We start from the raw sequence: 24,997 nt of genomic DNA, 5'->3' as shown, positions 1-24,997 counted from the left end.
CAACACTCAGTCTTTTACATGATCCTTTTGAAGCCACATTATAGGTGCGTGATGATAATAATACCAACAGTGATTTATTTAGGTTTGATTCCTTTGCATGGGTAATTTTTAGTGTTTTAAGTATTAAAGAAGAGATACATAGTCTGTTGAATATACTGGATGGAATTTTTAATTCTTTTATTTCTATAAAACATAGGATCATGAAGAAATACAAAAGAAGGAATGATTCCTTTCTATAAAGATTAAAGCGTAGGGAAAATTAATGCTCTTATCAATGTTTTATGAAAGCATAGTTATTGTGAAATGGCTGAATTTGTTGTTGTTGACTATAATTCAGACACAAAAGAGAATAAAGGGACAATTTACTTATTTAAGATCTTGTTAGCCTATATGAATGTTAATGCTATTTGTATTTAAGATGACAATAGTGACAAATGTGCCCCTCAATGTGAAATTTCTGAAAAAGGCTAATGTGACTTCTAATCTTGCCAGTACTAAATGCTAGTAATTTATTCTATTCACATTTTTGTAGAGTTTATTGCTTCTCTGATGAAGAACCCTCGTTGTACAGATGAGAAAATTGGGAATCAGATAAGGGACAGCATACCATATTGGTTAAAAACTCTGAACTCAGGGAGCAAGACTATCTGGCTTCAAATACTGGCATTGCTACTTACTGTCTGAGTGACCTCAGTTTGTCAAGAGGATTTATTGGTAGAGTGAGAGTTAATATACGTAGAGTAGTTTGAAACACTGCCTGGCATATAATAAGCGCCACATTAAGTATTATCTATTATTGTTGTTATTGATATATGAGCATATAAATTAACCATATCAGTCCTGGATCAGAGCTTTTATCTCTTATCCATTTGCTATTGCTTGACATGTGCTGCCATTCTAGTATGCCATTTTTTTAAGGTCTAATTATCCATTTATTCATTAGTTCTTTCACATTCATTCAATAAATATTTATCATCTACTATGTGCCAGATGATATAGCAGTGAACCAAACTGATAAAAATCCACATCCATATGGAGTGGGAGAGAGATACAATAAAGAAAATACCCTATTCCATGAAGTCAAAGATGCACAATTTCTCACATTTTAACATTGCTGAAATGGTCATGAAGCTTATTCAACACAACCTTACATTTATAATTGGCAGCTTTTTTCTTAGTGATACAACACATAATATTGTATCTTATAATCAAAAGCATCTTAGATTTGACGAATACAGTTAATAAAAAAAATACCTACATAGTTAGATAGTGCTAAGTACAAAACAGAAAAGTAAAGCAAAAGCAGAGAGCTAGAAAGTGCTGGGAGGCAGGGGAGAAATTGCAATTTTAGATGGGAACAAGATCTCATTCAGGTGACATTCATGTACAGACTTGTGGATGGTAAGGGACTTGAGGACTGGTGAGCCATGGGATCATCTAGGGGAAAAGCATCCCAAACAGAGAGCTGCAAAGGTCCTGAGGTAGGAGTTTGCCAGGTGTGCTTAAAGAACAGCAAGGAAGGACATGTAACAGAGTGAGCAAAGGCGAGAACAGTTCAAAGAGGTAATGGATTGCCAGTTATGAATGGCTTCATAACTAGTATGCCATGTTGTAAGCATATCCTGCCTTTCTCTGAAATTCAAAGGCATGTGTGGCAAAATGGGGCATGTGTGAATTTTAGACCTTCTCTTGGTATGGCAGAGGGATAGCATGCCAACTAATAACTGGTACAGAAGAAACTAAGTCCAAAAGTAAAGAAAATTGAGTTAATATTTATTAGTGTGTATGTGTATTTTTTTCTTGTTTGTCCCTTTCCAAACCTCTTGCCATCCCCTATTGTAGACTCTTTTTCTTAGCATTTGAATCTTGCATTTTTAACTGCATAGATGTCTCTCCCTATAATAAATGTCACAAGTTTTCTTTTTTCACTAGTTCATGCCATATAGTTCAATGCTATGCCATACAATTTTGGGTTTAGCTGTGTATATCTTTGACTACAAGTTACGGAAAACCCTGATGCAAATTGGGGGAAGAAAAAGAGAGAGAAAATTTATGATATCATGTGAGAAGCAGTTCACAGACAGAGCAACCCAGGAAAGTTATGCCAGTGTCCTATCCACTTTTGCTTCTTGTTTTCCACCTTCCTTGTTTGTTGGTTTGATCTTCAGGAGCATAGCCAAATGATTATAACAGTTCTAGGAATTACATCCAGGTAAAGTGTATCCAGAGGAATAAATGAGACATCACCTCTCTGTATCTCTATGATATTCTTAAAGGTAAGAAAATTTTTCCCAGAAGTCTTTTCACAGGTTTCCTTTCATTTCTCATTGGCCAAAATTGGGTCACATGCCCATAAATCAACTAATCACTGGCAAAGATAATTGAATTACTGTGTGTGGCCTAGAATTTTAACTTGAGTAGAATAGAAGTTGGAAATGGTTTTCTGTAAAGGGCCAGAAAATAACATTTTTGGGTTTTACAGGCCACATGTTTTCTTTTGCAGCTACTAAACTCTGTCTTTACATATAAACTCTGCATATAAATAATATGTAAACAAACAAGCATGGCTATATTCCAATAAAAAGATGTTTATTGACACTGAAACTTGAATTTCATATAGTTTTCATGTGTCATGCAATATTCTTCTTCTGATTTTTTTCACCCAGCCATTTAAAGATGTGAAAACTATTCTTAGCTCTCATGCTGTACAAAAAGGAGTAGCAGATGGATTTGTCCCATGGGCCATAGTTTATCAACCTTGAGTCAATTCTCAGGACTACTACAAGCTATTTTGACCAAAGAAATTCTAATCTTGATGTCTGTACATGTTCTCAGAACTCCATATTTCATACCATTGAGGCATATAAGTAATATTCAGTTTTCTTTTCTGAAACTACTTTTGGAAAAAAAAATCCATGGGCCTTTGTTATTATTTTTTATCTTGTGCTTTAATTTTGTCATTAAGGATACACATACACACACACATCATTACAAATTGTATAAGGACAATATAGGAAAGTGTAAGGTACTGTGAGAGGCAAATCTTGGGACTTAACTGACACTGGAATTCGAGAAGTCCTTCTCTACAAAAGTAGCATTTAGGATCAGAAGGATGAATATGCAAAATGTGGGGGTACTGGGGGGGACATTCTAGAAAGAGAAAATAGCAAGTATTAGGGCCTCCAAGCCAAAATGAGCTCAGACTTTAAATGCCAGTGTTTCTGAATTATGGTAGTCAATGAGTAGGAGAGAGATGGGAGATGGCAGTTTTCTGTTCACTGAACAAACTCTTAAGTTCTGGGAACTTGGCTAGATACTTGAAATATGAACACAATAATAGCAGCATTTCTTTTATTATTATTATTTTTTTAATATGAAATTTATTGTCAAATTGTTTTCCATACAACACCCAGTGCTCATCCCAAAAGGTGACCTCCTCAATACCCATCACCCATCCTCCCCTCCCTCCCACCCCCCATCAGTCCTCAGTTTGTTCTCAGTTTTTAAGAGTCCCTTATGCTTTGGCTCTCTCCCTCTCTAACCTCTTTTTTTTTTTTCTTCCCCTCCCCCATAGACTTCTGTTAAGTTTCTCAGGATCCACATAAGAGTGAAAACATATGGTATCTGTCTTTCTCTGTATGACTTATTTCACTTAACATAACACTCTCCAGTTCCATCCACGTTGCTATAAAGGGCCATATTTCATTCTTTCTTATTGCCATGTAGTACTCCATTGTGTATATAAACCACAGTTTCTTTATCCATTCGTCAGTTGATGGACATTTCGGGACTTTCCGTAATTTGGCTATTGTTGAGAGTGCTGCAATAATAGCAGCATTTCTAATGACTTTACAGTTCAGCGAGGAATGATCACAATATAATGTGCTGGATGCCATGTTAGAGATATGTAGAAAGTGCTGTGGATCCAAAGAGTACAGGAACACTTTCATTCAGGTGGTACAGGGAAGACTTCCCAAAGAAAATCAGATTTTAATAAACTGGAACTTTGTTTGCTATGAGGTCTTCCTTCAATAGTCGCAGCTGGTTCCTATGACTTCATTATTGAGTCTGTCAGTAGCCGGTCTGTATTTTTATCTTGTTAATTTGTAGTTGGTCACACATTTCTCTGTAGCCGTCCTTTTGTCTTTTTTTGTCCTCATTTCTATCTGGGTTTTAATTAGATTGTTTGGGCCTGGAGAGCAAGAATTCTCTCTTGGTTGAATACTGGAGGGAGGATATGCAGAGTTGGAGAGGAAGACTTAATTTAATAATTAAATGACAGTATGGAATTAATGAAGAGCAAAACCTGTGTATAAGAACCAGCACAAGGGGCGCCTGGGTGGCTCAATTGGTTAAGCCTCTGACTTTGGCTCAAGTTGTGGTCTCACCACCGTGAGTTCAAACCCTGTGTTGGGTTTTGTGCTGACAGCTCAGAGCCTGGAGTCTGCTTCAGATTCTGTGTCTCCCTTTCTCTCTGCCCCTCACCAGATCGCACTCTGTGTCTCTCTCTTTCAAAAATAAATAAACATTAAATTTTTTTTTTAAAAGAAGAACCAGCACAAGAATGGAAGAAAGATTCTCTGTGAGCACTGGCACATTTAATGATGGCAGGTCGATCAAAATTGTTATGCAGCCAGGTAACAGTGCTCTAAGTGCTCAATTCATGTATTTATTGTGGGGGATTGTTACAGAGCAATGGGAAGTATGTGCCAAAAAACAATCACAGAAAAAAAGGTGACTCAGAACTAAAATAAAAATGACAATAGTCTTAGAGATGTCTTCCATGAAAAATTGGAAAGGAATGTGGAAGGAGTGGTCAAATACTGAGTCTGTCTATTAAAAAGACATAATTTTATCAACAAACAGATGTTTTGTTATTGTAACTAATTATTGATTATGAACTAAATGTGGGCTTGCCGACACCATTTGATTGTTCCAGTTATTACAATGGCCGATACTGCTGTATTCTGAGCAATTATGCATGACCAAGTGAAGAGATAGTTAGCAGCTACACCTCGGGGATGTAGACTAATATAAAATATAAAAGAACGGGTGTGCTTTATATTAAACAAAGCAACTGTACTCTGAAAAGTGAGAAAACAACTAATTTTAGTACAGTATGGGCATTTTAGAATTTTTAAATATTTTTATAGAATAAAAACATTGTTGGCTCTAAATATTTTGATAAAAGTCTGAATAACTAAAAAATAATTCTACCATTTTAGGTAATTAATGACAGCATTAAAAATAAAGCATAACAGGGGCGCCTGGGTGGCGCAGTCGGTTAAGCGTCCAACTTCAGCCAGGTCATGATCTCGCGGTCCCGGAATTCGAGCCCCGCGTCGGGCTCTGGGCTGATGGCTCAGAGCCTGGAGCCTGTTTCTGATTCTGTGTCTCCCTCTGTCTCTGCCCCTCCCCGGTTCATGCTCTGTCTCTCTCTGTCCCAAAATAAATAAACGTTGAAAAAAAAAATTAAAAAAAAAATAAAGCATAACAGTAAATAAATATGGCCAATGGGTAGATAGGTATGCGAATAATTATGATAGTAATTTAAATGCATAAATTCATGAAGTAAATTAGGGAAGTTTTCTATTACTTTTAATAAACATTAATTTTATGCTTTAATAGATAAGCTTGAAGTCAGTACTACATTATATATCATCTTTCTCTTAAAATTTTGTGGCAGCAGGAGACTGGGTATGAATCAGACATTTGTTGATTCTATAACTAATTACTCTATAAAAGTGTTATATTCAAATAAGATTTGCAAAATATTAACAATAAGAATAATTAATTTAAAAGTTTAAATTGTCTCATGGCAATTAGCCTGGGTCAATTTCTAGTAGTAGGCATTTGGGGGTCACTTCTTTTCCGGTCTCACTTTGACTTCTATTGAATTTGTCAGAGCCACATTCTAGCAAAGAATGGCATAATTAAGAAAATATCTAGGGAAGATGCCAATGTCTTGATTGTTGTCACATTTTTTAAAAATAGGGCTGACCCATGGGCGCCTGGGTGGCGCAGTTGGTTGAGCGTCCAACTTCAGCCAGGTCGCGATCTCGCGGTCTGTGAGTTCGAGCCCCGCTCAGGCTCTGGGCTGATGGCTCGGAGCCTGGAGCCTGTTTCCGATTCTGTGTCTCCCCTTCTCTCCGCCCCTCCCCGTTCATGCTCTGTCTCTCTCTGTCCCAAAATAAATAAAAAACGTTGAAAAAAATTAAAAAAAAAAAAATAGGGCTGACCCTAGCATATGTTTGATGCTGAACACTGTGTAGTCTAGTATATACTTTGCACTTTAGAAATCTAGAATCTTAGTTTTTGTCTTGTAATTTGTAGACAGTGTGCCTTCTGTAGCAGTCAAAATTTTTGTTTGTTTAGCAACCCTTAATAGAGTTGCCTGCTTCTATTTATTTGTTTGTTTGGATTAAGTGTTTGTTTTTAATTTGGTTTACTTAAATTTTGTTATTAGTCTTCACTTTAGAGTTTCTTCATTTCATCAACAGAGTGTTTATACTCCTGTTTCCAATCAATTAAAAAGATGAAAGCAGTTGGGGCGCCTGGGTGGCGCAGTCGGTTAAGCGTCCGACTTCAGCCAGGTCACGATCTCGCGGTCCGGGAGTTCGAGCCCCGCATCAGGCTCTGGGCTGATGGCTCAGAGCCTGGAGCCTGTTTCCCATTCTGTGTCTCCCTCTCTCTCTGCCCCTCCCCCGTTCATGCTCTGTCTCTCTCTGTCCCAAAAATAAATAAATGTTGAAAAAAAAAAAAAAAAGATGAAAGCAGTGAATGGAGTTTCCTATTTTGGGTAAAGAAAGACTAAGTTATTTGAATCAACCATTTCTGAAAGCAACTGAGAAAGGAAGATACAAATATTAAAAAAAAAAAACGACATCTTAAAGTTGGAAAAAATAGCAAGAGATTACCAGACAAAAATGAAGAGAAACCCAAAAAAAGAGAGCACAGTGAAGCAAATGTTCAGTGAAGCTGCTTTTGCTATGAGAGATTTTGTTCATTCTCAGAAAATTTGAGCTTTCCTTTATATGGCCTATTGGGAAAAGGGGACAGATGTAAAAACCCAGCAAATATATATAAGGTGTGAGTATACAGGAAACCCAATAAACTGGCATTCTAAAAGGCTGCACCTTTGGGACATGAAGTCTGAGTTACATTGTGGTTGTTCAGGGGGTCTCAAGCCTTGGATTTACTTTAAGGTCATGTATTATGCACTTGGTGAAAGAAAATGAACCTCCTTTCTGGAGTAATCTACCTTCATCCAAGACTTCAAGTTATTCTTAGAAATATTTTTTCAAGTACTATTAGACACCTTAGAAAACAAAACACTAAGAATAAGAACTTGAAGAAACAACAGACAACAAAAACAGACTGCACAGGTGTCAGATGAGAATTAACCAACATTTAATATAGTACCATTATACACATTATGGTTACAGAAATAACAAGGTAAATCTGGATTTATCTTCATGGAACAGGAAAACAAGATAGCTAATTTAAAAATGAGAACAGAAACTCTAAAAATAAGAAATATAATAACTGGGAAAAATACAGTCTCAAAAGATGGATTTAACAACAGAGTAGATAGAATTAGTGAGCTGGAAAATACATTATAAGAAATTATCTAGAGGTCAGAACAAAAAATTTTTAAAAGATGGAATATACTGAAGAGAAGGAAGAAGACAGGGAGGATGTAGGAGAATATTTATATACATTTCATGTGAGTCCCAAGACAAATGGCTGAGAATTTCCTGGAACTGATAAAAGACACCTATCTGCAGATTCAAATACCGTAGTGAAACCTATGAAAGAGAAATAAACATAAATCCTTATCTAGACACAATATAGTGAAACTTCAGACAAAGTTTGTTGTCAAAATTGAAGACAAAGAGAAAATCTAAGCTGGAGACAATATTACTTTGAAGGGAGTAATGAATAGACTTATCACCTTTTTTTTTTTTTTAATACTACTCTTTTTAGAGCAGTTTGAAGTTCACAACTAAGTTGAGAGGAAGGTATGGAGATTTCCCATATACCCCATACTCCCATACATGCAGAGCCTCCCCCATTATCAACATTAATGGTCAGAATGGTACCTTTGTTACCGAGGATAAACTACATTGACACATCATAATGAGCCAAAGTCCAAAGTGAACCTTCAGGTTCAATATTAGTATTGTACAATCTATGGGTTTATGCAATGTATAATGACATATATTCATCATTATCATAAAGAGCATTTTCACTGTCCTAATCATCCTTTATGTTCTGCCTATTCATTCATCCCCCAAGTCCCTGGCAGTCACTGATTTTTTTATTGTCTCTATAGTTTTTGCCTTTTCCAGAATGTAATATGTTTGGCATCTTACAGTATGTAACCTTTTCAGATTGGCTTGTTTCACTTAGTAATACATGTTTAAGGTTCCTCTATGTCTTTTCATGACTTGATAGCTCATTTCTTTTTAACACTGACAGTATTCCATTGTCTGACTATGCCATAGTTTAGCCATTCATCTAATAAAGGACATCTTGGTTGCTTCTGAGTTTTGGCCATTATGAATAAAGCTGCTAAAAACTGTTATTTAGGTTTTTGTGTGGACATAAGTTTTCAACTACTTTAGGTAAATACCAAGGAGAGTACTTGTTGGATCCTATGGTAAGAGTATGTTTAGTTTTGTAAGAAACTGCTGAACTGTCTTCCAAAGTGGCTGTACCATTTTGACTTCCTACCAGCAATGTATGAAATTTCTAGTTGCTCCACATCCTTGCCAATATTTGGTGTTACCAGTGTTCTGGATCTTGGCCATTCTCATAGATGTGTAGTGGTATCACATTGTTTTAATTTGCATTTCCCTGATGACAGAAAGATGTGGAGCATCTTATCATATGTTTATTTGACATCTGCTTATCTTCTTTGGTCCATTTTTAAATCAGATTGTTTTCCTATAGTTGAGTTTTAAGAGTTCTTTGTCTATTTTGGATAACACTCCTTTCTTAGATGTGTCTTTTGCAAATATCTTCTTCAGTCTGTGGCTTGCCTTCTAATACTCTGGACATTATCTTTTGCAGAGATGAGGTTTTAAGTCCAGCTATGAATTCTATCTTTCATGGATCTTGCCTTTGGTGTTTTATATGTAGTATCTTACTTAAGAATTTATAGAATAAAAAAAATACAATAACATTGTAGTATGGTTGGGAGCAAAATGTGTTAAATATGTTAAAATGTGTTACTGAGTGAGTGTAGGGGAAAATGGAATGATGAAAAAATAATCCAAAATAACTTATAAAAGGGGGAGAGAAAGAAAGCACAGGCAGGAAAAGAGAAAGCAAAAAATAAGATAGTAGATTAAAAATTAAATATATCAGTTGTTACAATAGATGTAAGTGGGCTAAACAATCAGTTTAAAATATAAATATATTGAAACTGAATTAATGAAATCCAGCTTTATATCATTTAAAAGATGCATATCTAAAGCATAAGGATACAGAAAGGTTAAAAGGAAAGGACAGTAAAAGTGTGTGGAAAAGAAAGCCGGTTTCTCCTAATTAATATCAGGCAAAGTAGACTTCAAGGTGTTGTAAACTTTCTAAGTCTAAAGTTCTCTCTTGGCCAGCAAGAGAGTGGGATGCAAGATTAAAATATGAGTGATGGCTAATGTCTGAGAAAAGACAAGAGCCCCGAATAAGGGTCCTTGCTCCGTATTTATTAAGATCAGAAGGCTTATAAATGTGATGGACGTGCACAAAGAGACAATGAATCTGTGAACATTAACTCATGGGCATGAGGGAAAAGGGGGTTTTGAAGATATACAGTATTTGGGGTTTGGGTCAATATAAACCAAAATCCTGGTGTTGGGCAGAGAGGCAGATGGTTGTTAATGGTAGACAGGAGGCACGGTGTCTGTTAATCTTAGCTAGCCTAGGGGATAAGACAGATAGGGCAAATAACCTCAGGGTTAACAAGGCACCTTTTCTTTTGCTAATATGCTTCCCTCTGGGCAGATTTACCCACAGCAAGGCGGTCTATAGCCCTATATACCTGTTCACCTAATTTGGTCCTTCCCTCTCATGAAAGCAGCTTTCTGCTGTAATAGTAAACTGGGGGGCACTTTTGCCCCGAATGCCTGATCTTGCTTACCTCATATACCTTTGTATTGGGGGCCTTTGAGCCCCTCTCTATTCTGGGGCTTCTGCCCCTCCCTCTCTATTCTGGGGACCCTTGCCCCTCCCTCTTTTATTCTGGGGTGCTTATCTTGTTTACCCACGCTTGGGTGTGAGCATCCTATGGCTTTGTAATTCCTTATGCCATTGGTGTAAGCCCAGGGAATATCTAAGCTTATTCCCCACACAAGGCAAAAATTATTACTAGAGTAATTTCATAATGATAAAATTTCAAATCACAAGACATAGCACTTTAAATTGCAATTTAAAATTTTATTTGTATATCCCTAGTAATATAGCCTTAACATATATGATACAAAATTGACAAAACTACAAAGAATGATAGATGAATCCATAGAGCAAAGTTGTGGTAATTGACAGAATACAAACACACAGAAAAATCATTAAGGATGCAGATCACTTGAATATACTTAATCCAAACCTAATAAACATATATAGACCATTATGCTCCCAAAGTGCAGTTTACATATTCCTTTAAGTACCCATAAAACATTTAAGATATTGATTATAGTGGATGATGAAGTTCATTTCAACAAATTTCAAAGAATTGAAATTATACAGGATATACCATATGACCACAGTAGAAATAGTCTAGAATTCAGTAATAATAGATAAGTAGAAAATTCCATCCTGGAATTCATTCAGTTTCTAAAATAAGCCAAGTTAATTTCCACCTTTGCCTGGAAATTTTTTTTTTCTATCACTCTTCCCCTATTAGCTTCTCTCAGCCTTTGGTCTCAGTTAAAATTTTATCTCTGTCCAGAGGTATTCTCTGATTAATCCAAAATGGCCTACTAGTTATTCAGTACCTCAGACTCTTGTTTGTTTTCTTAGTGTTACCTGACTTATTATTATTTGCCTGGTTACCCATCCTTGGGTCTCACTCTATATTGCAGATTCTGTGAGGGAAAGATCTGTGTCTGTTCTCTGCTGTTTGCAGTGCTTAGCACAGTGTCTGGCATATAGTAGCTACTTAAGAAGTGTTTATTGAGTGAGTGAATGAGAATGAACATTTCCATAATTTCCTTCTAAATACATGGTGGTGAGGAGGAATATAGCAATACACATGATAGCATCTTTGAAGGCATGAAAGATTATTGGAAGCTCTTTCACTTCTTAATTCCAGAGGCTTTTGCAAGGAATGTAATCAGATTTTGACAAGTGTTTGAGAAGTGTTTTAAGTTTGGGGGTAATTGAATTCTTATTTCCAGACTTAATGTAGTTAACATTTTAACCTCCATGTTTCATTTAGCATAGCTGTAGAAAATTTTACTTAATTAGCCTCCTAAATGAGGAAAATTGTCTGAAAATAGGAAAATGTATTTCAACAAATATTTTGTCCCAAAATACAAGCACAGCTGTATTTAATTAGGCTCCATCTCGAGTCTTACAGTGTACTTGAATTCTGTCTCCCTTTCAGCCTCTGTCCTTCCCACCGTTTTCTTCGTCCTCTCCCTTGTCCTCCGCTTCCATGACTTTTATTACTTTTTTTGAAGTTATAAACATAAGTAAATTATTTAGAAGAAAAACCACTGGAAATAGAGCTGTAGGTTTCTGATGTTATCCTTAATTATAGTGTAAGAATAAAATAGTTTGGGCCAGATTCTTATAGTAACATACTGTGAGTCACTCTCTGATGTTGTCCAAGATGGAGATTTGAATCGAAATCCCACTGAATTGACTAGTTGGGTTAATCTACACAGTGATTCGCAACCCTGATCATACATTGGAATCACCTGGATGCTCTTAAAAACCACTGATGCCCAGGCCACTCTCCTAGAGATTCTGATTTAATTGGTCTGGGTTCCACACGTTGGTATTTTCAATAATCTTCTTAGGTGATTCTTATATGCAAGCAGGGTTAATAGTGATCTACAATTTTGCTGCTCCAACTGTGATCACTGGACCAGCTGCATCTGTATCACCTAGAGGCAGGTTACACGCGCAGAATCTCAGCCCCCAGAATTACCCAATCAGGATCTTCACTTAAATAGGATCTCCAGATGAAGTGAGAAGCACTCATCCACAATTTCCACTGGCTTTGTTGAAAAAAACAAATCAACTGAACTTGGGGTTAAGTCTGTACACTTATGCTCCCAAACATGATTCTCATGCTAATGAAGAGGTAGGTGTTACCAAACCTGTTTATGTCAGTTGTATTTGTCTTGCAATTGTAATATTATTGAATTGCTGTAAGTAATATATAATATATAAATCAGTGAAATATGAATGTGAAAAGAAATGTTTTCTTTAAATAAAAATTGAGTTGAGTGCTTTGAAAAAAGCTGCTAAACTCAAACTACTAAAAAATATACTCTTCAATTAGATGTCAGTAAGGCAACCGTAAAATATTGTGGAATAGGATTAGAATGATCCCTCTTTAGATTGCTTGGCAAGGATCTTAGTCCACTTAAAAAAATTAGAAATTATAGGTACTCCTGTTTTATTTATATAACCAAGTATGCAATGAAGCACAATCAAAGAATCTATACTAAAGAAATATGTTGTACTTCAAAACCTTGGGTTTGTGTTTTAAATTACAATGTTTAGGGTACATATGTATTGTTGTCTGTGACTTCTCACATTAACTGATTTCTTTCAAACAATGGACCAAATAACTATCCAAATAACATAGGGTAAAAAGGCTTCTACTGAATATCTGTGTGACCTATTTGAATATTAATTGTATTATTCTCTTTCCGAGTTTTTTTTTTTTTTTGGTTGTTGTTGTTTTTGTCTGCATAGCAAAAATAGTTTTCAAGCTTAGCTGTGTCTGGACAGCTTTTAAAAATAAAGAGGCCTCGGGGCACCTGGGTGGCTCAGTCGGTTGAGCGTCCGATTTCGGCTCACGTCATGATCTCACAGCTCGTGAGTTCGAGCCCCGCGTCAGGCTCTGTGCTGACAGCTCAGAGCCCGGAGCCTGCTTCTGCTTCTGTGTCTCCTCTCTCTCTGCCCCTAACCCACTCGCATTCTGTCTCTGTCTCTGTCAAAAATAAATAAACATTAAAAAAAATAAAAGAGGCCAGGTCCTACACTTAGAGATTCTTTGTAATTGGTCTGGCATGCAGCTGGGACATAGAGTTTTAGTGTTCTTCAAGTGATTTTAATATGCATCCACAGTTGAGAACTGTTGGCCTAGCAGGTTGGGAGCATATAAATTGGTTATAAAATCAATTTATAACAAATCGGTTCCAGCTTATATAGGTATCCTGAGTAGATGTCCATTAGGATCTGGGTACTAAGTATATTATTATGATTATTATTCTATTTTATTCTCTGAATGTATCATGAGTACTCTTACCCTGACTTAAATCATATTAAAACATTTCAGTGCTGATTTTTGCATGCTTCTCCACTGAGAAGCATTTCCAGTTATGCTCTTATAAGACGTTGTTCTCCCTTTCTGTTCCCACACTACCTCAGAGTTGCATGGAGTTACTTGTGCCTGTGCTCATCTGTTTCCCATCCTTGGCTAAATGCAGCTGGGAGACAGGAAGGCATCTGCCTAGTACAGCCCTTGGCGGACAGTAGGTTACCATAAATCCTCCTTTCCACCAGGTGTTGCCTTTCTTGCTACAAAACTTTCTGAAAATATTTTGTTTCTCTAGTTTAGCGTTTTGTTGCTTTCTGCTTTCCTTTCTCCTGCTCCATCTCAAGTATACTTTTAAATGTTTCTGTCCTCTGCTGCTTCCTCTACTCCCTCCTTCTTCCTCATTGTGCTGCCTCTTCTGCATTTCTGGTACATGGAGTTGGCTCCCTTTAACCTTGAGTTTCTCCTATTCCTTTGGCTCATATTCTTCACATTATGGAAGGAGTTATTAATACACCTCTCAGAAAACTGTGTTTAAAATATGTCCTCCTTAAAGAGCTACCCCCCTCAACACTTTGCCTCTTTGTTTTGTGTGTACACAAGAGGTTAAGACTGCACAATCCCTGTTTCAGGGTCTTTACTCGTAATCTCTTAATTGAGCACAGATGTGTGGTTTATATGAAAAGGGTCCTGCTTTACAACACACAAAGCATTTATGTTCAACATCTCCTCACTATAATATTGAAACAACATGTATCTCAAAGGTGTCAGTCATCTGGAAAAATGTTTTCCGAAAGTTAAACCAAAGATTAGGTGTTCAAGTTTTGACTGAGTTCACTGGATGTTTGGTGGTAAGGAAAGATACACAGAAGGACTGTCAGATGAATTCTAGTCCTGGCTTTGAAACTGACAATGTGTGAACTTTTCCTTATTATAGTTTACATTATGTTTTCTTTGTAAAGTGATAAAACCTGTTGCCTCATGTGTATTCATGCTGTCATTTTCACAGTTTGCGTGTACTGATGCAAATTCTATATTTTTCTCCAAGTTTTACCTCTGCTCATTACATTTATTTTTCTTATCCCCAGAAGACTAAATGAATTGATTACAGTGTCTTTTTAAAAGACTCCATTGTATGGTATTTAAGCCAGGATCAAGAGTAAGGCTACCTAAATGAAATGAAGTTCAGAATATATGTCACTTGCAATTTAAATTGGTAAAATTAAATTAGAGAAAAAAGCACTGACTCTTTCCTTCCAGCTATACACTTGGCCTTTTTCTATTATCTTCAAATATCCCATTCTTGTTTTCCCAGTATATAGCCCTGTAACCCAAAGGCTGATTTGGACAGGGTGCTAGAATTTTTGCTTTTGTTCTATTCTGGTAGTTATTTTTATCCTTTGCCTGCTAACCCCTCACTACTGCTAGATTTATGGTGTTTCAGGGTCGTTCTCTTTTTGGAAGAATAGGCTACTGACCTAAATTAAGGCCCCCTAGGAGAAACGCTCTCTGATCCTTTAGAAGCCCAAGGACATGATATATATAAAACGGGACAGGAGGGTTGCACGACTACTCTCAGGATCTCATTCCCTAAACTCTAATATTAGTTTTGCAAACAACTAAATTCCCAAACAATTAATGAGATTTAGTTAAAGGAAGCGATCATGTATAATTCATGAATTTGTGAATTATTTAAACCCTCTGAAATTCTGATCGTCGTAAATAGCACTGGCTCCTAAAAATTGGCTTTATGGAGAGGAAGGAGAAGTTCTGTCATCAAAGTGTCCACGCTGACTTCGGTCATACATGTTACCTGGTGTTCTTCACGTTAATAAGTTACTGCTCTGGCAGGAGCCAGCTGTTCTTTCATTGGCTGGTAGACAGAGCTGCTCTCCTTTCAGACGCTTCAGCTCCGTTGCAGTGGAAAGCAAGCTGCCATTTCACAAAAAGGGCAAAATACTTCTGTGAGACTCGATTTATAGAATATGAGGAAGAGGCAAAATCAAAGGATAAGGCCAAATGTAAAGAGAAGCGTGAAGATCAAAGAGGTCCAATGCACTTGTTTTCAGGCTTTTCATCAAACAGTAAGCTGGAAGAGAACTTAGCAAGAAATTCAACAAACCCGTAGAGTTTATTATGCAAGGCCAGTGCCGGGTGCTGAATGAGATCCAAAGACAAATAAGACACTATCCCTGTCCTCATGTAGGAAAGATTAAAAAAAGTGTGTAACTAACTAGAACAGAAAAGGAAAAGTGTGTTCAGTGCTCTAATAGAGATTTAAGCATTGTAGAAAAGGGAAAAATTAATTTTAGCAGTCAGTGCTCAAGACTTTCATTACAACCCTATTGTTAAGAAAGGACTCCAAGTGAGTCCAGATGACAAAAAGAAGATTGTGGGCTGGAGAAATGCAGCATGGCTGATTGGAGTCTTTGAAGAATACTGAAACACTTTTACATTTTATTTTTGCTTGACTCCATAGAACCTTAGCCTGCCTCGTGAATGCATTTATTGTACATTCTTTTTAAATAGCTATAGTAAAAATACAAATATACATAATTATAGTTAATGAGATATTTTCTCATCCAGCAGCTTTGATTTGTATATCACCAACAAATAACTATCATGTTGGCCCAGAATAGATAACTGGCATTGTACATGGGATGTTTCAGAGTCCTCCCAGAGGAGATCAAGATTTCAAAGAAAACCTTATAAAAACCACTACTTTATACAACTCTGCCCTGAATAGACAGCTTAAACAATCTAAAGACCACTGATACCTGGTGTTTTCAAAGAGAAGTTTAAAGAAATCAGAAGTCTCATTTCTCATCTAAGTGAATTATGTGGGTTTTCTTCTTGGTATCTGTAACTTTTATTTTGTTTTTTTTTTAATTTTTATTTTTTTAATGTTTATTTATTTTTGAGACACAGAGAGACAGAGCATGAATGGGGGAGGGTCAGAGACAGAGGGAGACACAGAATCTGAAGCAGGCTCCAGGCTCTGAGCTGTCAGCACAGAGCCTGACACAGGGTTCGAACTCGTGAACCACGAGATCATAACCAGAGCCGAAGTCAGATGCTCAACCGACTGAGCCACCCAGGCACCCCTTTTTGTTTTGTTTTTTTTTTTTTAATTTTTTTTTGTAACTTTTATTTTGTATTGGATCATTTTTAAAGGTGTTGATACCAACTGGGATTTTAAAGTAGACTCCTATATGTCAATCTAGTAACAAAAAGGAAAAGCTAAATAGTGAGCAAGGAAATATTTACAAGTGAAAAAGGATATATTCTTTCAGTTTTTATATTCTAAAATATTTTTAAGATTTTTTTATGTTTATTTTTGAAAAAGAGACAGAGCACAAATAGGGGAGGGGCAGAGAGAGAGAGAGAGAGAGAGAGAGAGAGAAACACACAGAGTCTGAAGCAGGCTTCAGGCTCTGAGCCGTCAGCACAGAGCCCAACGTGGGGCTCGAACTCAGAAACTTCAAGATCATGACCTGAGCCCAAATCGGACGCTTAACCAACTGAGCCACCCAGGTGCCCCTATTCTAAAATATATTTTAGGTAAATTTGGATCATTTTTTCTACAGAGGTTGGCAGAAGTTGATTTTAATCTCATTAGAGGGATCTGCATTTTCTCTCTGCATTAATGACCAGTAAATCGGGATTTTAATGTGTGACTTAGGACTTTTAGAGTTTTATTGGCTTCTTTCACTTATCCATTTCTCAATTTGTGCTATAAAACTTGTGTTCAATTTTTGCAACTAATGACTTTCAAATTTGCATCTGTACTAGTTCCTGTCTTCCTGTTTCTTTTTAATTGTTAAAATGGGGGGAAAATGAAGTGAAAATAATTCACTTTAATTGCTTTTGCAGATTCTCTCATAAGTACAGTGCTAGTAATTATGTAATTAGTAATGTTTAATATAGCCTTGGTAAAACATGTGTACCATTTGTTACATCATTCTCTTGACTTTCCCCAAGTTCTAATTAATGTCCCCACCTGTGGCTGAATAGGCAGTGCGTGGGATAATTCTGGGTGACATAATTCACATAAGCCATGATATGAATGCTGTCCCCTTGGAGTTATGCAAACAGCAGCATATACCAGGGTCACAGCAAATATGCATTTGAAATTGGTTAATATTAATAACTTAAGAGTAGTTGCAGTGTTTTCATGGGGGCCTAGCTTCTTAGTCTGCAAGGTGATAGGCCTATATGAATGAATGAATATCCATCTTCCTCCAAACTTCTGATCTTAAAAATATGCATGTAATATACACAATAAAGCACTTAGCATAGATATTTGAAAAATGTAGCCTTATTGATAAAATTCTACTTGAAGCTGGTAAATAATTCGGAATGTAAGAATCCAGAGTTATGTCACAAGAACCTTAATGCTATATGTGTATACACACACACACACGCACACACACACACACACACCCCAAAGCCAGGAAAGAATGAAGTCTCTGATTTGAACACGTGAATGCAATTGAATTAAAGAAATCAATGCAGCAAAATGATCATTCCTTTGTTGTTTTATGGAAGTGGTTTCTATTACTTCATGCTCTATTGGGGAAGAGTAAGCAGCCAGATACAGTTCAGTTAGGAATTCTAGAGATGTTTTCTTTTTTCTTTTCTTTTCTTTTTTCTTTTTTTCTTTTTTCTTTTTTTTTTTTTTTTTTTTTTTTACAGTATTGTGGTAGCCACAGTGATTATGATCTCCAAAGCTCTGTCTCTAATGCTTGCAGGGGCTGGCCTTGGTTAAAATCCAGGCATAGCCCTCATCTGCTTTCCCACCTCTCTTTTGACACTTGATTTCTCCAGAGCTTACTTAGTTCCTTCATCTTGCCTTCTGCTTGCCTGTGGACCTCATTTTGAGAAGCTACCTCATTTTTCCTTAAAGTGGATCTGCATTTTTTTTAAATGTCTCTATTTTTCTCTTCAAATTTATTTGCTCTCTGTTCCACTCTCTAATGCTTTTCTAAGCAAGCTACCCTTGTAAATGAGACCTCTTCATGGTTGAAAGTGAATTAATATGATAGCCACGTGTGCTGGTTGCTGGTCATTCCCGGGTGCCTCATTATCCCACTTCCATTCCCTCTCCTTCCCTGCCCTACTCTGTGCCCCAGGAGCCTACTGCATTGCCTTGGTATCCTTGCCAATAGGTTTTGGATAGGCTTTGCCAATGGGATGCACTGGCAGGAAATTAGAGGGCAGGAGGAGAGAGAGTTGGCCACATTTCTTCCCTGTTCCTTCCCTGCACGAGGCAGCATTTCTGGCAATTGCTGTGTCTCTCTTGATTATGGTTCCCTCTAGGCATCTCTTCCCCATAATGCTGACCCAGACGAGGCTCCAGTAAAACCCAGTCCCTGCCCTTGTTCCTCAGCCCTATGGTGGTGATAACTTCCCGCTATTGCCAGTCTTGAGTCCTTCACCAGCCCATTTGTTTCCTTTTGTCCTCTTGCAGAAGTTCACCACTCAGTCCCCTGTGTTTACATATAACTTGTGAATTTCTCAAGTATAGGACTTCAATTTGTCTTTTATTATAGTTAGCTGTGGATGAGTCTGTCTGCCCTACTGAATAGTAAGGGCATGCATCATGTCTCATTCCTCTCTAAGTTTTAGTTACCTAGCAGACTGCCTGGCATACACTAAGAGCTCAGTACATATCTGTTAAATGTATTAATAAATTAATATGACTTTTACTCCTTCAACTTATTCCTAAGTCCCAGAGACTTCCTCATGGCTTTTCCAGGATTCCTTGAAGTAGTTTTAGGAAAGATTATAAAATTTCTAAGTTTCTTAACATTTTTCCGCTAAAGAACCCGGGGAAATATATATACCATGATAGCCTTACTAGGTAAGGCCGCAGCAACTGATCAATAAAGAAGGCAAAAATCACTCACTTTGGGTTCTCCCTAAGCCAAGTTCACCCTGTTTGTGCTCGTTGCTTGAAAGGAAATGAAGCAATTGTGATCTCATTCATTATTGGGCTTTCTCCCTTTGCCAGGCTCCATTTGGTGCCCTATTGTCCCACAAGGTGCCTATTTGAGTCTTTTGAATTAAGAGTTTACAACAGAAGCTGCATCTGCTCTACATGAATATTAAATTATCATAAGACTTTGTATACAGAGAACTTACCCTTGTGTTTTTTACAGTTTCCTTTCCCTTCTGTTCTAAGACTTGGAATATCATTTTTTTTTTCCCAACATACCCTTGGACTTGAATAGGCTGCAGTTATCAAGTCATATAATAAAATAGGCTTAGAAACCTTCAAATGGCAAGTACTTAATAGAAGTAAGGAGGTTTTATTTTTTCTCGTGATCATACAAAATGTGGTACTTATTAAGTATCATTGCACACACACTAGGTCAGAACTTGGTGTTTTGAGGTTACTGGATCTCATAAGAAAAAAAGCACAGTTAAAAATTATATGTTGAACAGATATATCTTACAGTCAATCAGGTTCTGTAAGTAAATGCACATGCTATTTTAATTCATAATATGACAGATAGTATACAACTGACACCTCTCTAGTTTCATTTTGAATTTTCATTAAGTGTGTAAGCTTTAGCCAGCCTTTAAGTCACATAATTTATGCAAGTAAGTTATATTCTTTTCTAGCATGCTCCAAAAATTCAAAATCAATTCACTGGTGGTATATATTATGTAGTGAAATTATGTAGTGAAATATATGTAGTGAAATTATGTAGTGAAATATATTATGTAGTGAAAAGCTGAGTAAGGGGATCAGTTGAAGATAGCATTTTAACAACACAAATGCTTTCCATTAAATGTGCAGCTTCTAAATAATTAAGTTTTCACTGAAGATGTAGTTTGCTTTACACTTTAAATGAGTATTTGTACAACCATGTATATATTTAATATTAATAAAATTTATCTAATTTCTTTGTTACCAATTATAGGCAACTTGGTACTCTTTTACAATAATGATGCAAAAATCATATTTATTAAAGCAAAGTGCTAAAATAACTTGATACTTTTAAAGGTTATAGGGATATGTGAATATGAAGAGAGACTTTCTTCAAATTCACGCAAAGGAATTAAAAGAAAATGTACACATCCGTTTTGTAAAGTCTGTATAGTTAAAATTAAAAATTGGATTTAATAAACAAGGTCAACAAACTGCTGGAGTCTTTTCTTATCAGATGATCCATTCCACTGGTCTTTTTCTAGAATTTATGGAGCTCCATAGCATCCACAGTATCGAGTGCCCTATCAAAAAAGAAAAAAGAAAAGAAAAGAAAAGAAAAACAATATATAATTGCAAAAACAAAAGTTAGTTCAGAGTCTGATAAAGGGGTTTAAGCCAGAGGGGGATTCTGAAAGTTTGGTTTCATTAGCTCCAGGGTAGCTGTCTCTAGGTGATGAATTAACATAACTGGTATGAAACCTTCATTTCAAAACAAGCAATTTCTGTTGACGAAATGTTTATATGAATTGAAAGTATTTTGGAAGTCTCAAAAATTTGGTAATTTCTATGTATTTTCACTAATTACAAATTTTTTCCTATTGAATCTGAAGTTCTAGTAACATTTTAGCTAACTGTGATGGAAACAAAGCAGACCTAGATTAAGATTTTTCAGCATCCTAAGTAGGGTGCCCTAACCTACATACATTTACAAATTAAATAGTGCTAACCCATAAAATACAAAACTTAATGTACGTGCAGAAGTTAAAATAGCTGCCTTTAAAATTTTATTTTAGAATTCTGTGATGGTATATAAAAAATGCACTTTTCTCATATTTGTATTTTGCCATGATTTGTAGCCGCTTCAAGCACCTGCTTGATATCCCCTAAGCGGAGCATCATCTAGCAGGCATGAGTCAACTCTCGTGTTTTCAGAGTCTACTTCTGACTTGTCATTGTCCTTATCTTTTTGTTCCTTATTTTACTCTCTGAACTTAATGGACATAACAATAACTGGGTCCTACATATGCCTTATGTTTAGATTGAATTTAGGTTTTTGGTCATTCAGCCACTTTGAAAAGGCTTAAGACCATGTGAAATATGATATGAACACCTCCCAACTATTTTTCCAAAAGAAAAATTAAAAATAAATATATATGTATTTTTTATTCCAAAGCAATATGCCAGTTTCAAGGACGGACCTACTTTGAAGGAGAAAGAAATACAGTTTATTCCTCTTCTGGAGTGTGTGTTCTCTATGAATGTAAGGTAAGGAAACTCCTCTTTATTATGTAAACTCAGTGAATATTTCTGTAGAACCTCACCCTTATAATATCTTGAAAACCTCTAAGGCAAAGAAAAAAATTAAGATAATAATTATAATTCAAATAGAAATTCTCATTATTTTTGCAAACATATAAATGAATGGCTGTAAAATAATTTCCCCAGTAAACAAAAAATGCTGTTTTCTCCAATTAACGTTTTATGAAGTTGTCTTATTTTTCCAAATTCAAACTCCCTCCTGTGAAGAAAATGTAGATAAAGTTAGACTCAGCCTGTTGTCACTCATGGTTTTTGACCCATGTGGCAAATATCACTTAGTTGAGTGGAAAATCATAGAAATTACCTAATTAAAATTAGCTTTGGATGCAGATAAGACTGATATTGTTCTTAATCCCTTTGGTAAGAATATTTTAAGTGATTAGAAGGGGAATTCTTTATAAATTTACTGCCATGGTCTTAAGTATGCTTCTGAAGCAAATGTCATTCTTTTTATCACTGCTGCTTGACCTACTATCTGAAAAAGTAAATAGGGTTTCATAAAACTTTTCATTTTTGCTTTTTTATAATGTTATATTTCTTGACATAAGGTTATATTTCAAGCGATATTCCAGCTGAAGGAAACTTCATATACAGTATCTGCCTTCGGGTTCCCTTTACATTTGATCCTTAATTTTTTTCTTTAAATGCTTCCTGTACATGTTTTTTGGGGGTGATTTAGTATGCACAGATTATCTAGAAAATGAAGATGCTGTTGGCACCACTGATAAACTGTGAGCATGTATATATGATTATTCAGTGTTAGGGAAAGGAAAATTCTAAGAATTTTGCCAAGATAAATTGAAAGAAGACAGCTATATGCTTCATGCATCTTAGGTTAGAAGTCCTCTGGGATAAGCAAGGAGGAAACATAAAAGAGGCAAGACTGTGACAGATTTGATTTCCAAAATGAGAGGTCTGATTTCCTCATTCCCATTATAATGTACTTTAGCCACTTCTTTTGGCTTTAAGCTGGCTTTCCTGTAGTGGATAGGTCCCCATCTTAAAGACAAGGGAGCTAAGGTATATGGACATTAACATGAAGTACTGATCCTGTATGTCTTTTTTTTTTAATTTTTTAAGTTTATTTATTTATTTTGAGAGAGAGAGAGAGAGAGAGAGAGAGAGAGAAAGAGAAAGAGAGAGAGAGAGAACAGAGAAGGGGCAGAGAGAGAGAGAGAGAGAGAGAGAGAATCCCAAACATGCTCCAGGCTGCCAGTGCCGAGCCCGACGTTGGGCTTCAGCCCACTAACTGTGAGATCATGACATGAGCTGATGTCGAGTCAGACACTTAACCGACTGAGCCACCCAGGCACCCCAACCCTGTATTTTAAGATGGATTTTCCCCTGTTAGCATCCCTACACCCAACACTGTTTTGAGTGAAGTAGGTCCCACTATAAATACAAGGATTGGAAGACTTTGAGATCTAGTAATTCCAAATAAAGAAAAGGGAATTGGAGAAAAGTTACTTCAAGGAAAGTAGAAAACGTTTCTCAGCTGGTTTCTACTGGTAAATTCTAACTTTGGAACATCAGCTCTAAATTTAAAAATCTTGAGGCATTTGAAACTTCTCAATGTGTGTGTGCGTGCGTGTGTGTGTATTCTTTTCATCTGATCACTGTGTTTTATAATACTGATAATTATGGCTTAGAAAGTTACTGAAATTGTTGCCAATTTGATTTTAAGATAGCTATAAAATGATTTCATTTAAATTGGGTTATTGAGAAGTCTGTATATAAACAACTCTGGAAATGCCTATACTCTGAATGTAAATACTGAGTGAATGGACAAATGTTACCTTAAAAAAAATTTTTTTTAACATTTATTCATTTTTGATAGAGACAGAGTGAGAGCAGGGGAGGGGCAGAGAGAGAGGGAGACACAGAATCTGAAGCAGGCTCCAGGCTCTGAGCTGTCAGCACAGAGCCCGACGCGGGGCTCGAACCCACGAACCGTGAGATCGTGACCTGAGCCAAAGTCAGGCGCTTAACCGACTGAGCCACCCATGCACCCTAAATGTTACCTTTTATTTACTCAAACAAAAGGCATCATTTCCTACCCTCTAATGTTGTGCTGTCCAATAGAAATATATAAGCCACAAATAATCATTTTTATTAGGCTAATTTTTCTATATTTAACCCCATATATCCAAAATATTAGCATTTAATATGTAATCAAAATTATTAATGAAATACTGCACATTATTTTGTCATACTAATCCTTCAGATCTTGTATTTTATGTTTACAGTATTCAAGAGCTCCATGTAGCTAGTGGCTATTGATTGTACACCAGATTATCATAAGTTTCTGCAGTCCTTGACTAAACTCTTTACACTAAGAACTTCCATTGTTTCTTCTCCCTTTGGGCCCTGTAGTTTCTGTATTTATACCTTTACATAATTGACAGCTCTCTCAAGCTTTTGTTTTCTGGGCTGTCAAGGTTAGTCCTTGATTGTTCCTGTATTTTCAGTTTTGTGGCCTTGAAAGTATGTCCTGGGCGTCTATGACTTTAATAGTTAATCCCAGAAAACATTATGGTTCTGAAAATAAGATTCCCAAAGTGGGCATTATTGTCAAACCAAAGGAAGACTAGCATTTGACACCTCTGTATACATGTCTCCTACTACTTTCTCTTCTTTGTGAGTGTAGTTGACATGTACTATCATATTAGTTTCAGGTATGTAACATAGTGATTTGACAATTATATACACTATGAAATGTTCACCACGATAAGTGTAGTTATCATCTGTCCCCATACAATGCTATTACAATATTATTGACTGTATTCCTTATGCTGTATTTTTCACCCATGCGACTTATTTATAACTAGAAATTTGTACCTCTTAATCTCCTTTAACTATTTTGCCCATCCCCTGACCCCCTCTGTTCTAGCAACCACCAGTTTGTTTTCTGTATTAGTCTATTTCTGTTTTTGTTTATTTTATTTTTAGGTTCCACATGTGAGTGAAATCATATGGTATGTCTTTTCTGTGTGATGTTTCACTTAGCACCATATTCTCTAGGTCCAACCATGTTGTCATGAATGGCAAGATTTCATTCTTTTTTATGGCTAAGTAATATTCCATTGTCTGTCTGTCTGTCTCACATCTTCTTTATCCATTCATCTATCAATGTACACTTAGGTTGCTTCCATATTTTGGCTATTGTAAATAATGCTGCAGTAAGCATCAGGGTGCATATGTCTTTTTGAATTAGTGTTTTTGGGTTTTTTTGAGGAAAAAAA

At 36.3% G+C, this 24,997-nt stretch overlaps 1 protein-coding gene across 1 annotated transcript in view; it reads left to right on the top strand.

Moving 5' to 3' along the window:
• Positions 1 to 24,997, top strand: part of NELL2 (neural EGFL like 2) — a 363,516-nt gene that overhangs the window by 114,084 nt on the left and 224,435 nt on the right. The window contains exon 10 of the mRNA XM_047066347.1: positions 21,610 to 21,701. Within this exon, the coding sequence (XP_046922303.1) occupies positions 21,610 to 21,701 (92 nt within the window). The remainder of the gene's footprint in view (positions 1 to 21,609; positions 21,702 to 24,997) is intronic.

This window comes from Lynx rufus, unplaced genomic scaffold (assembly GCF_022079265.1).
Source record: "Lynx rufus isolate CCGP_SWC_20201006 ecotype Redwood Valley unplaced genomic scaffold, mLynRuf1.p SCAF_7, whole genome shotgun sequence".
NCBI classification, from domain to species: domain Eukaryota; kingdom Metazoa; phylum Chordata; class Mammalia; order Carnivora; family Felidae; genus Lynx; species Lynx rufus.
Note: the sequence above shows the minus strand (reverse complement) of the source record. Positions and strands in the feature narration are given on the sequence as shown.